We start from the raw sequence: 12050 nt of genomic DNA, 5'->3' as shown, positions 1-12050 counted from the left end.
AAAACAAGAAGAGGGGCTCCTGGGTGGCTCAGTCAGTTAAGTGTCTGACTTTGGCTCAGGTTGTGATCTCACAGTTCGTGAGTTTGAGCCCCCTGTCAGGCTCTGTGCTGACAGCTCAGACCCTGGAGTCTGCTTCAGATTCAGTGTCTCCCTTTCTCCTTGCCACTCTCCCATTTATGCTCTGTCTCTCTCAAAAATAAATATACATTAAAAAAAAAAAAAAGAAGAAAAGGAGGAGGAAGGAAGGGAGGAAGAGGGGGAGGGAGGGAGGAAGAAGGAGGGAGAGGGGAAGGGGAGAAGGAGGAGGGGGGAGAGGGGGAAGGGAGAAGGAGGAGGGTGGGAGAGGGGGAGGAGAGGAGGAAGAGGGTGGGTGAGGGGGAGGGGGGAGGGAGGGGAGGGAGGGGGAGGGAGGGGGGAGGAGGAGGAGAACAACTAAACAAATGGAGAGATATATCACATTCATGGATTAGAAAATTCAATATTGTTAAAATATTTACTCTCAAAATTTATATGCTCAATGCAATGCCAAATCAAAAGCCAGCAGGCTTCTGTGTAGAAATTGACAAAGAAATTTTAAAATGTCTTGAGAAATACAGACGACACAAAATAGTCAAAATACTTAAAAAAGAACAAAGTTGGAAGACACACTATCAAATTTTAAGACTTAGTATAAAGCTATAGTAATCGAGACAAACACATTAATCAGTGTAACTGAATAAAGTCCAGAAACAGACCCCCACATATATTTGAATTAATTTTCAAAAAAGATGCCAATGGAATTCAGTGGGGCAATTTCAACAAATGGTGCTAGAACAAATGTACATCATATGAAAAGAAATGAACCCCAACCCTTACCTCACATCATACACAAAAATTAAATCAATACATATCATAGACCTAAATATAAAAGCTAAAATTGTAAAGCTTCTAGAAGAAAGCATAAGAGAATAAGCTTTGTGAAATTGGGGTTGGCAAAGATTTCTTAAACAGGAAACACAAAATTTATAAATCTTCTAAAAATGTTGTCAATGGGACTTCACTGAAATTTAAAATTTGTTTTTTTTTTAATTTTTTTTTTTAACATTTATTTATTTTTGAGACAGAGAAAGACACAGCATGAACGGGGGAGGGGCAGAGAGAGAGGGAGACACAGAATCGGAAGCAGGCTCCAGGCTCTGAGCCATCAGCCCAGAGCCTGACGCGGGGCTCGAACTCGCAGACTGCGAGATCGTGACCTGAGCTGAAGTCGGACGCTTAACCGACCGAGCCACCCAGGTGCCCCAAAATTTCTGTTCTTTAAAGCCACTGTTAAAGAAATGAAAAAGCTACTCACACACTTGGAGAACATATTCACAATATAAATATCTCGAGAAAGGACTTGTATCAATGGTCCTTTATAGCACAGTAACAACAACAACAACAAAATCCTAAATTTAAAACAGAAAAAAAAAGACACACAAATAGCCAATAGCACATGAATGCTCAGGATCACTATTCATCAGAGAAAAGCAAATTAAAACCACAGAGATATACTACACACCCACTATAATACCTAAAATTAAAAACCCTGACAACACCAAGTGTTGACAAAGATGAACAGCAACCAGAACTCTCATACACTGCTGGTAAAAGGTAAAATGGTACCATACCTTACGCCCTACCATATGACTCACCTATTCTACTCCTCGGTATTAACCTAAGAGAAATGAAATCACGTATTCACATACTACACAAGTGTTCATAACAGCTTTCTTCATAACAGTTCCAAACTGGACACAACGCCAATGTTCTACAACAGGTGAATGGATAAATACGTTGTGGTATATTCATACAACAAATTAGTACGTAACAATAAGGAACGAACTACTACTTCACACAACATGGATAATTCTCAAAAACGTTATGCCAAACAAAGACTCCAGACACAGGAGTATATATATTGTATGATTCTACTTATAGAAGATTCTAGAAAAATGATAATGACATAAAGCAGATCGGTAGACATCTGTGGCTCAGGATAATGAGGGCAAATAACTGTAAAGGGGAATGAAGGGACTTCTGAAGGTTACAGAAACATTCTATATCTTGATTGTGGTGATGGCGGTGGTTAAATTGGTGTTATAATTGTCAAAACTTATCATCAAACCATACACTTAAAATAAATCCATTTTGATGTATGTTAACTAGATCTAAATGATGATTAAAAATAATATATTGTCGGGGCGCCTGGGTGGCGCAGTCGGTTGAGCATCCGACTTCAGCCAGGTCACGATCTTGCTGTCCGTGAGTTCGAGCCCCGCATCGGGCTCTGGGCTGATGGCTCAGAGCCTGGAGCCAGCTTCCGATTCTGTGTCTCCCTCTCTCTCTCTGCCCCTCCCCCGTTCATGCTCTGTCTCTCTCTGTCCCAAAAATAAATAAACGTTGAAAAAAAAAAAATTAAAAAAATAATAATAATAATATATTGTTTAGGGACAATATAGATGATAAAACAGTTTTTTTTCAAACCAAGGTAATGATGACTATAAAATTTTTTTACAAGTAGGTGACCCTGGGTTAGGGGACTATTAGGAAGGAGGTGGGGGATTTTTTTTTTTCAAAAGGAGGAATAATGCACAGGTAGATTACATTAATGTTAATGCTTAGGTTGGATAATAGTCACACTACTATAAATAAATATGCAAAATAAGAAAGACCCACATGGAAAGCAATGACAACACTGTGTCACAATTAATCCAATGCTGTGGACCTGAGGCACAGATTTAAAAAAAAAAAAAGGTAGTCACCTCACCCATATATTTCCCATGTCTCTGACGTAGGGAATATGCGAATAAATCCACCTCTCCGATCATTTTCTTCCTTCACTCTCCGTAAAACTTTGATCTACATAAAAAGAAAATAAAATGAATACTGATTTTGGAAACCGTAATCCAAAAGATTACAGAGCAGAGAAAGAGGGTTATGACCCACAAATATGAAAGAAGCATGCAGCGAGAAATTAACTCCATATAAGATGGAATTTTCTGAGAACAAGTTTTCTGAGAATAAGTTCCTCCCATCTTGAATCTTTCTCCTTCCAATGTAAGACATGAGTTGGTCATAAACATATGAATCGCTTACTAATGTTTATTGAACCCTGTGTTAACCCACAAAGGCCTGAAATAGAGTTATCTTTACCTCCTCCATTGACAGACCGAGCACAGAACCACCTAACTTCCCCGGAACCTTCTCTCGGGCTGAGCCCACAAGGTTTTTCATTTCCGCATCACTGGCAGAGAGGGGACGGGAACGCTACGGAGAAGGACAAACAGAAACAAAATGTTTTCCTCACCTTTCGTCATTTCCCTCTATTCAGTCCCTCAACATCATGGTCTTTCCTAATGTGGATAAGCTCAACTCCAAAGCCCATTTTCTGTAGTTACTCTCTTAGCCTGAAACCCTGGGAAATAAATGAAAGCCAGTAGACTCAAAGGCAAGAAGAGAAAACAGAATAGAAGGAAAATGCTATGTGTTGAGAGGGAAACAAGCAGAAAAACAGGAGCTATGTCCACGTGATCTTCTAATCCAGTACTTACTCCTACTCTTGGTCTTAAAGTTCATCCAATATTTTTAAAGATATGGGAAAACATCTGAAAATAACCATGGAGGATTGAATGTGCATTAATTTTGGTAAATAACACTATTCTTTTCAGCAGCGGACAAGGAGAGTTAGGAGAAGTGAGATGTAAGACAGAAAACCAAGGAACAACTTATTATGTCACAGGTGAAAGTTGGTCTGTGGGATGTTTTAGAACTGGGGTGGGGGGTGGGGGGAGGAAATACGGAGATGACAGTCACCAGTGACACAGAAAAGAACTATGACCAAAAGACACACTGCGACTGCTGGACTTCAAGAGACCTTGATCAAGGATGATTGCCTTGGGCACTTCAAGGAGGAAGCCAAATGCACCATGCTCCTCACAGCCTTCTGAAGGATGATCACAAAGGTCATCTGAGAATGGAAGTTTTAAGTCATTTCGATGTTAGGCGAGCAGAAAAATATCAAGGTAACAAAGCAAGTCGGATGGTATGAAGCATGTCAACACACTATTATTGAAACCGAAAAAGTGACTGATAAAATAAGACAAGTACATCTGCCAAGTTCGGAGATTAAGAAATAATTCAAGAAACATGGACACAAATTATCATTCTAGATTCCTAGAAGTGACTCTGACCAGAAAGAAGCAGTCCTATTGTGAAGGGCTTAGTTTTCTCTTTGGGTAGACTACCTATGGAAAGGCTTTTGGTAACTAACCTTTGACCTTCTCAACAATACTCACTGCTACAGACTAAAGGTTTGGGTCCTCCTACAAATTCATTTGTTGAAGACCTAACCCCCGATGTGATGGTATTTAAAAACAGGGCTTCTGGGAGGTAATTTGGATTACATGAGGTCAGGAGGGTGAAACCCTGGCCCGATGAGATTAAGGCCCTTAAAAGAAGAGGCATCAGACAGCTCGTACTCTGTCTGCCCAAGCATGTTAAAAAGAGGTCACGTGAGCACAGAGTGACACGGCATTCATCTACAAGCTAAGAGTAGAGGCCTCAGAGTGAAACCTGCTTTTCTGGCTCTTTGGTTCTCAGCCTCCAGAAGTGTGAGAAATAAATTTCTGTGGTTGAAATCACCAAGTCCATGGTACTTGGTTATGGCCACCCAAGCGGACTAATAGTACGCACCTGTACTATTATGAATAGTATATATATATGAATAGTATATATATATCATGATATATGTATCATGAATCCTTTTACCTTTGACACAAGGGAGACCAATACATACTAATCTTCAAAGCTAGCATGGGAGTTATAAAAGATAGATTTTCTAATAGGTAACTCCACAATGACATAACTTTATGAAGAATAACCATGAAATCAGCAGATACAAACAATATGTGAAGGCAGGGTCTTTTGCCTAAACAGCTTTTCCAGTGATATCTTCAGTACCCAGAATAGTACAGGCATGGAGTAGGAGATCAATAAGTATTTGTTGAACAAAGAAATAAATGTCCTGACACATAGATTAATCATGGTTAGAACTAAATTTTGCAGAGGATTCTGGGGAAAATTTTAATTCCCTTACAATCTCTGGGAATAAATTCAACAGTGTATGTTGGCATGAGAGGGGAGTCAACAGGAAAGTTTAACAACTGAGGAAAGTAAACATATAAGTAAGTTAATCTTTTCAAAAATTTTTAAAGTATGAATGCTTACTTAGCATGTAAAGCCAAAATATTAACTGGATGCTTTAAGGACTCTTCTCATTTTATCATTGGCTAAAAATACTTATCGTTCACTAAAAATACTTTTTCACATGTGATGATGTGGCTCTGATCAAAAGCCACTGGCAGTCAAGTGCCTTATCCAAGGTCAAGTTGCCTTATCACTCAGACTATTTAAGAGTACCCTAAGTTCTCTAAAATTATTGTAAGAGTACGGAGTAAGCACTCATTTAGATGACATAACAAGGGGCACCTGGATGGCTCAGTCGGTTAAACATCCAACATCCGCTCAGGGCATGATCTCGAGGTTCATGACTTCAAGCCCCACATCAGACTCTCCGCTGCCAGCGTGGAGCTTTCTTTGGACCCTCTATCCCCTTCTCTTTGCCCCTCCCCAGTTCATGTGCTCGTGCTCGCTTTCTCTCGAGCATGAATAAACATTTAAAAAAATGATATAGCCAAAAAAAAAAGATTAAGCATTTTAGAATAGAAAAATTTATTTTAAAATGATAAATTGAAATATGTACTGAAGATTAATAATAAAAATATTTTAAGAAATAGTTATTAGCTGTCAGAATAGTTTTAAGAAATGCATGGTTGTAGGGGCACCTAGGCGGCTCAGTTGGTTAAGCGCCTGACTCTTGATTTTGGCTCAGGTCATGATCTCACCATTCATGAGACTAAGCCCCACATCAGGCTCTGTTCTGACAGCACGGAGCCTACTTGGGATTCTCTCTCTCCCTCTCTCTCTCCCTCTCTCTCTCTCTCTCTCTCTCTCTCTCTCTCTCTCTTTGCCCCTTCCACGCACACACGTGTACACGTGTCTTCTCTCTCTCTCTACCAAAATAAATAAATATTGAGAGACAGAGAGAGAGAGAGAGAGAGAGAGAGCACATGCACATGCGCAAGCAAGTGGGTGAGGGGCAGAGAGGGGGACAGAGGATCCAAAGGGGGCTCTGCACTGACAGCAGCGAGCCTGATATGGGACTTGGAGACTCACAAACTGCTAGACCACGACCTGAGCCGAAGTCAGACACTCAACTGACTGAGTTACCCAGGTGCTCCAACAAATAAACATTAAAAAGAAAAGAAATGCATGGTTTTATAAGAACATGGATCAAATCACTACTGAATAACATCTAATCAGCACCCTCAATTTTTAAAAAATTTTTTGCTTTTTGTCCTTGTTTTGTTTTTATTGCTCATTTCTTGTCTGTTTTTTTTTTATTATTGTCTTTGTAAATTTTTAATTTTAATTTTTGATCTTCTTTTTCTTTTTTATGAAATCAGGAAATTTAGGAAATTAGGAAATATTCCAAAATGGAATATTACTGCTTCCAGAGACTGAGATTATAATGATGTTGCAACCTTCCTCTACGAATCTAAACCTGCTCTGGGAAACAGTGCATTGGTGCTCCAAAATTCTCAATCTTCTCTCCCGGTCACTTTCAAAGAGTTGTCTCCCATACACATTCAGAAACACTCCTTTGCTCCCCAGAATCCACAGTTCCAACTCGATCTATTTGTGCATGTATGTGGGTTGTCTGAGGGAGGTGTGGAGGAATTCAGGAGATGCTCCTGGCTGGGGTCTTTGGAGGGTTGAAAACGGAAGGGGCTTAATGGTGTTTGTCAGATGCACGCTCTAGCTGTGAACTCCCATAAGCTGATGGCTATTACTCTTTTATCGCCACAAATATCACCAGGCTACAAATAAAAAGGCCAATGCTACTCCAAGAGGACAACAATGTGGCTAGATACTCCTTTTATCTCTTTACCTATTTATTTCAAACTAAACTATTAACAAGTCTGAGAGGGAAAGAAATATGAAAAGTTGTAGCTACTGAAGTTTAAGTATCTCAAATACCTCTCTAAAATCCCCCAGGTCTCCTGTGTCTTCGGGGAAGGTGCTGGAAAATATGAGACTAGAAAGTCAGAAGTATTTTTCCCATCTCAGCTTTTCAATAAATTGGAGATTAAAGAGAATTTTCTTTATCAGCATAATATCTGTTGTACTGGTCTACAGAGACATGTGTTTACATAGGTAAAACAGAGCATTAAAATCCCAGACCACTGGCTGAATTCTACCAGTATTTGTTAATGAAACAAACGATTAAGAAAGGTGACCTGAATTACAGACACAGGTGAGAGAAAAAGCAGGGAAAAAGAAGAAGAAAAGGTAACAAAGAAAAAAGAAAGACAGAAATGCTTCTGAATGCCAAGAAGACATACCTGGAGATTAAGAGCAAAGCAAAAAAAAGAAGAAAAGAAAAAAAAAAAAGGAATCAGACTGACTTGCCAAAAACAAGAGCAAAACCCTCCAAATGCAAGCCCTTCTGTGGTTCTGACCTTGTACATATCAGCGCAGCTACATTCTCTGGGTGGTAGGATAAATCCACATGTTCCAGGGGATTGGCTGAACACATGAAGGAAATAAAGCTCTTCTGAATTTAGAGAGAACCAATGCCTCTGTCTAGATGACACAGGATTTTAACTACTGGGTATTCAGATGTTAAACTGCCAAACCACTGCCTAGGTAAGAATTCTGCCATGCAACATGCATCAAAGATGTAAAATTATCATTAGTACAACTTATGAATCAGAAACATACCCAGAGAAGAACCTTTACATGTCTAACCTTTATCGGGAGGGAAGAACTGAGAATGTGAAATCATGGAGACAAGGAACCACCTGTCTCCACTCTAAGCAGTAAAAAAACAGATGTTGAATCATAAAAAGGATTCCCGACCTAAAGTAAGCAGGCAAGTACCAGCAATGAGAAGGGCTGAACAAAACACAGAACATGAAAAGGGCCAGGTACCATAAAAGATACCATAATTGAGGAGCAAAAATAAAACCTGTCTGTCAGAGAACACATACAAAGAATAAAAATGTCCCAAAGCAGTTTTACAAACTTTGCAATTCTGTGTTAGAAACAAATGAACTAGAAATAGCTTGATTTACATGTGACACGTCTTGCCACCTAGGAAAGGTAAACTCAAGTTTAAAAAGCAAAACGAATTAATGCTACCAAATGAAATAAAAGGAACAAAAAGGACCACATATGAATAAATCTGGGAGGGAAATAAACAAAAAATGGCTAATAGAGAAAGTTTAAGTGTAATTCATAACCAGAAGTATACTTTGAAATGAGGGGAGGGGAAAAAAAAAACAGAAAGTAAGTAGACTTGTGTCACAGTCAAAAAGAGATATGCAACATCTGGAAATCTGGAATAAATATAAGTCAGCAGGTCTGAGAGACATGCATCTTGTTATTAAGGGAACTGGTTTAAAAAACAAAAAAACAAAAAACTTACCAAAACCACTTACAATTATGTTTGGAAAATCATGAAGAACTGAGGAGGTACCAGAGGATTAGAAAGAAACAAATGAGGTACCAATCTTCAAAAATGTAAGAAGTGTGCTCCTGGTGATTACCACCTGGTAAGTCTAACTTGAATCCCTAGTAAAATAATGGAACAAACATTAAAAGAAAAAAAATCCATAAACATTTAGAGTTTAATGGGCTCATGAAGAGTAAGTACGGAAACTGCTTTATTTATTTTAAAATATGCTTTAAAATGTTTATTTTTTGGACAAAATTACAAAAACGGGGGAATATAGCAAGTATATTTAAATGTCTTCGGGTTTTACAAAAGCATTTGTACAAATTTCATAAAATTTTTATTTGAAGTTATACTTGTAATCTAGACTTAGTGTCATGGTATAATGAACAAAATACACCAACAAAAACTGCAAAGAGTTAAAAGATGTGATGTAGGATAAACAGTAGTGAATCAAATTAGGAAGTGATTTTCAGAATCCGTATTGACTAAGCATTCCTTAGAATCTTCACTGATGTCTGCGAGGATGGATAAATAAATAAATATAAAGTAATTTGCATTTGTGGATGACAGCAAATGTGAAAAGAATGGCTACAGAAAGAGTATCAAAGTTACACCAGATACTACCTATCAAATGGGTAAAAGGAAAATCAATAGACTCAAAAGTGTGAAAGGGGTCTATGTGTCCAAGGTAAAGTATGTGTCCAGAACTATCCCAAATATTTTCCCAATGTTTTATCATTCCTTTCACGCCATACCTCCATGTATGTATTACGATCCTCATTTGACAGACGTGGGCAGTAAGCCTCAGAGATGTAAGGGAACTTGCCCAAGGTCTAACAGCTAGTTGGTATGAACCGGAGTCTATCCGACTCTAAAGTCCATGTCTTTTCCACAAAACCATGCCATCTGCCTTGGAACAGTGAAATGTAGTTTCTGGTGAATGGAAAATTTGAACCACAGGCATTCAAGGGAAGGAAGAAATGTAGAAAGAGACAATGGATTAAAAAGGAAGAGTCAGACAACAGGCAAAGAACGGTGACTTCGCAATCTGACAGCAACAGAAAAAGAAAACTTGACAAAGTGTACGTGGCCAGAGCAGGGAACTTGTGTTCGTTTTTCCCTTGGCTCTGTCAGAACTACTGTGGAGCTGAGAAGGCTTCATTAACAGAAAGACAGTGACAAAAGAGAACACTGCAAAGAACGAGAAGAGTCCAAGATTTCAACATGTATCAGACAGGCTGAGTAAAGCTAGAGAGGCTTTGTGTCAGGCGAGCAGTGTTCAAACACACAATCCTGAGGGAAGAGGCCTCACTCGCTCACTTGCTCGGACACAGGCTATTGCAACCTACAAGGGTTCAAGCAACCGAGCCAGACAGAAGAGAATTAAAATGGTGAAGGGAAATTAAGGTTAGAATAAACATACCAAAGACACTTCTTTGGAGTCAAATGCAGAAGATTATGATTTAAGCATTTTTCAAGTTCTCCTTAAATTGATTAGATATCCCTAAAAGGTATTGGAATGTAAACTCTTTGAAGTCAGCAGCTTTGGAGACTTTTTGTTGTTGTTGTTTTTCTATTTGTTTGCCATGGAGAGCAGCTAACACACTCAGGTGGCTGCTAAACACAAGACACTAAACACTACCGAGTTTTAAATCCTACCAACTGAACACAAAACTCATACTATGGAACCACATTAACCAGTTACCAAACACTAGACAAGACAACCGTTAAGTCTTTTTGTCACTTCTTGGATTCATATAAACCATGGAAAGAAAGCGCTTTGTCAAAAGCAGTAGCTTATGCAAGTTACAGATTAAGCTCCCAAGCTGTCCAGAAACTGCATCAGAGAGGACAAAAGCCAAAATAAATACACTGGAGCTCTTTGCTGAAGGACTACTAGTTCCAAGTGGCACGCTTACGTAGGAAACATCGACAGCGCTCATTTCAAAACGTCAAATAGCAGGAGCGGCCACCCCCACTGCTACCCAATCACTTCAAAAAGATGTGTAAAAGAAAAAAAGATCTTCACAGAAGAAAATGACAGCTAATCTCAAATATCGCTAACAAGGACAGTAAGAGAGCAAATACTATTATTCATTAAGAGTTGGAGACACAACATTTTGTCTGTATTTTTAAAGGCAGCATCTCAGACACTAATTATGGCAGAGTTTCTAGGATTAATAAAACTGCAAATCACCACATAAAAGAAATAGGTACAATCAAATGCAGCCCAATACCCAATGTGAAAATGATTCTAATATTAAGCTACCAACAACGGTACATTTCATAAGACATCTGAAGAAAAGAAAGAGTGTTTGTGAACAATATTTCCTTTCCGGAATATTCTGTTCATCATTTAAACCTGACTGCCTCCATCACACCACAATCACTGTCAGGAAAAGAGGATTCATAAATTCCTGCAGCCTCTACTCTTGTATCCTATATCTGGAAAGACCTCTGTACGTTCATTAGCACTTAATTCTATCTTATTCAAGGTCAAAAAGCAGGTGCACAAAACACGTACTGTGAAAGCACAAAGCTAAAAGGCTTTCCGGTTGGGGACTGGAAACAAGAATCTGAGTGAAAGCACAAAGCTAAAAGGCTTTCCGGTTGGGGACTGGAAATAAGAATCTGAATGAAGTCTCCAAATGATCCAGAACTTACCTGTTTGGCGTTTGAGGACTGAAACTGTGCAGACACTGGACGCTATAAAAGACAGAAAAACGGAATAAAGCCTCATCTTCTCCTAACGTACCTAGGTTTTTCCAATTCCTACATCTATGATCTCACAAATGAGAAAACAATCTCTAAGCAGGAACCAAAGGCAAGAGCTCTACACTTCGTGCTTGTTAGACTAGAGCATTTATTGTATTTCCCACCACTTTCTCCTCCGGTGTATCCACTACAGTCTCATCTCCGCAGCACCGAGAGCACAATCCTACGGTCGCGTCCTGAAGTTAACTACTCCACCTGATAAACTGATTCCAGCGTACCTATAATGCACCTACGGTTTCTTCCCCCTTTAAATAAGCGTCCTGCAGGCTGCTTATGGATGAAGTCATGGCATGACCTACCAGTTAGGCGAATAGATTCTCTACGATTTGCAAAGAGTGGCCAATAGAGGCTGAGCGGCAAGCTAAGAAAAGGGGTCAATTCATCCAAGACTGACATACAACTGTGCCTAGAGTAAAATCAGCAGAAACTCTGCAAGGCCGCACAGAAACATTCGCAATCCTTTACACAAGACTCTGTGGCTCTTGCCACTGATATGCCAGGAGACGGTCTGCAAAGGACACCTCGGTTAATCTTCTACTTTTTCTTATTAAACACCAAATAAAACAATCTTCTACTTTTTCTTAATAAAAACTAAATGACATCTGTGATTTAAAACCTTGTTGCCTGGAGCACCTGGGTGGCTCGCTTGGTTGAGCGTCCCACTTCGGCTCAGGTC

At 39.2% G+C, this 12050-nt stretch overlaps 1 protein-coding gene across 10 annotated transcripts in view; it reads right to left on the bottom strand.

The window, feature by feature from the left end:
• Nucleotides 1–12050, bottom strand: part of TTLL5 (tubulin tyrosine ligase like 5) — a 285893-nt gene that overhangs the window by 200959 nt on the left and 72884 nt on the right. For 6 of the 10 annotated variants that reach the window (XM_043556671.1, XM_043556672.1, XM_043556664.1 and 3 more), the window contains exons 16-18: nt 11264–11305; nt 3175–3288; nt 2789–2880 (exon numbers count right to left, since the gene is read on the bottom strand). In XM_043556671.1, the coding sequence (XP_043412606.1) occupies nt 2789–2880; nt 3175–3288; nt 11264–11305 (248 nt within the window). The remainder of the gene's footprint in view (nt 1–2788; nt 2881–3174; nt 3289–11263; nt 11306–12050) is intronic. The other 4 variants (XM_043556666.1, XM_043556668.1, XM_043556669.1 and 1 more) reach the window with 1 other exon arrangement.

The sequence above is a fragment of the Prionailurus bengalensis genome, chromosome B3, assembly GCF_016509475.1.
Source record: "Prionailurus bengalensis isolate Pbe53 chromosome B3, Fcat_Pben_1.1_paternal_pri, whole genome shotgun sequence".
NCBI classification, from domain to species: domain Eukaryota; kingdom Metazoa; phylum Chordata; class Mammalia; order Carnivora; family Felidae; genus Prionailurus; species Prionailurus bengalensis.
Note: the sequence above shows the minus strand (reverse complement) of the source record. Positions and strands in the feature narration are given on the sequence as shown.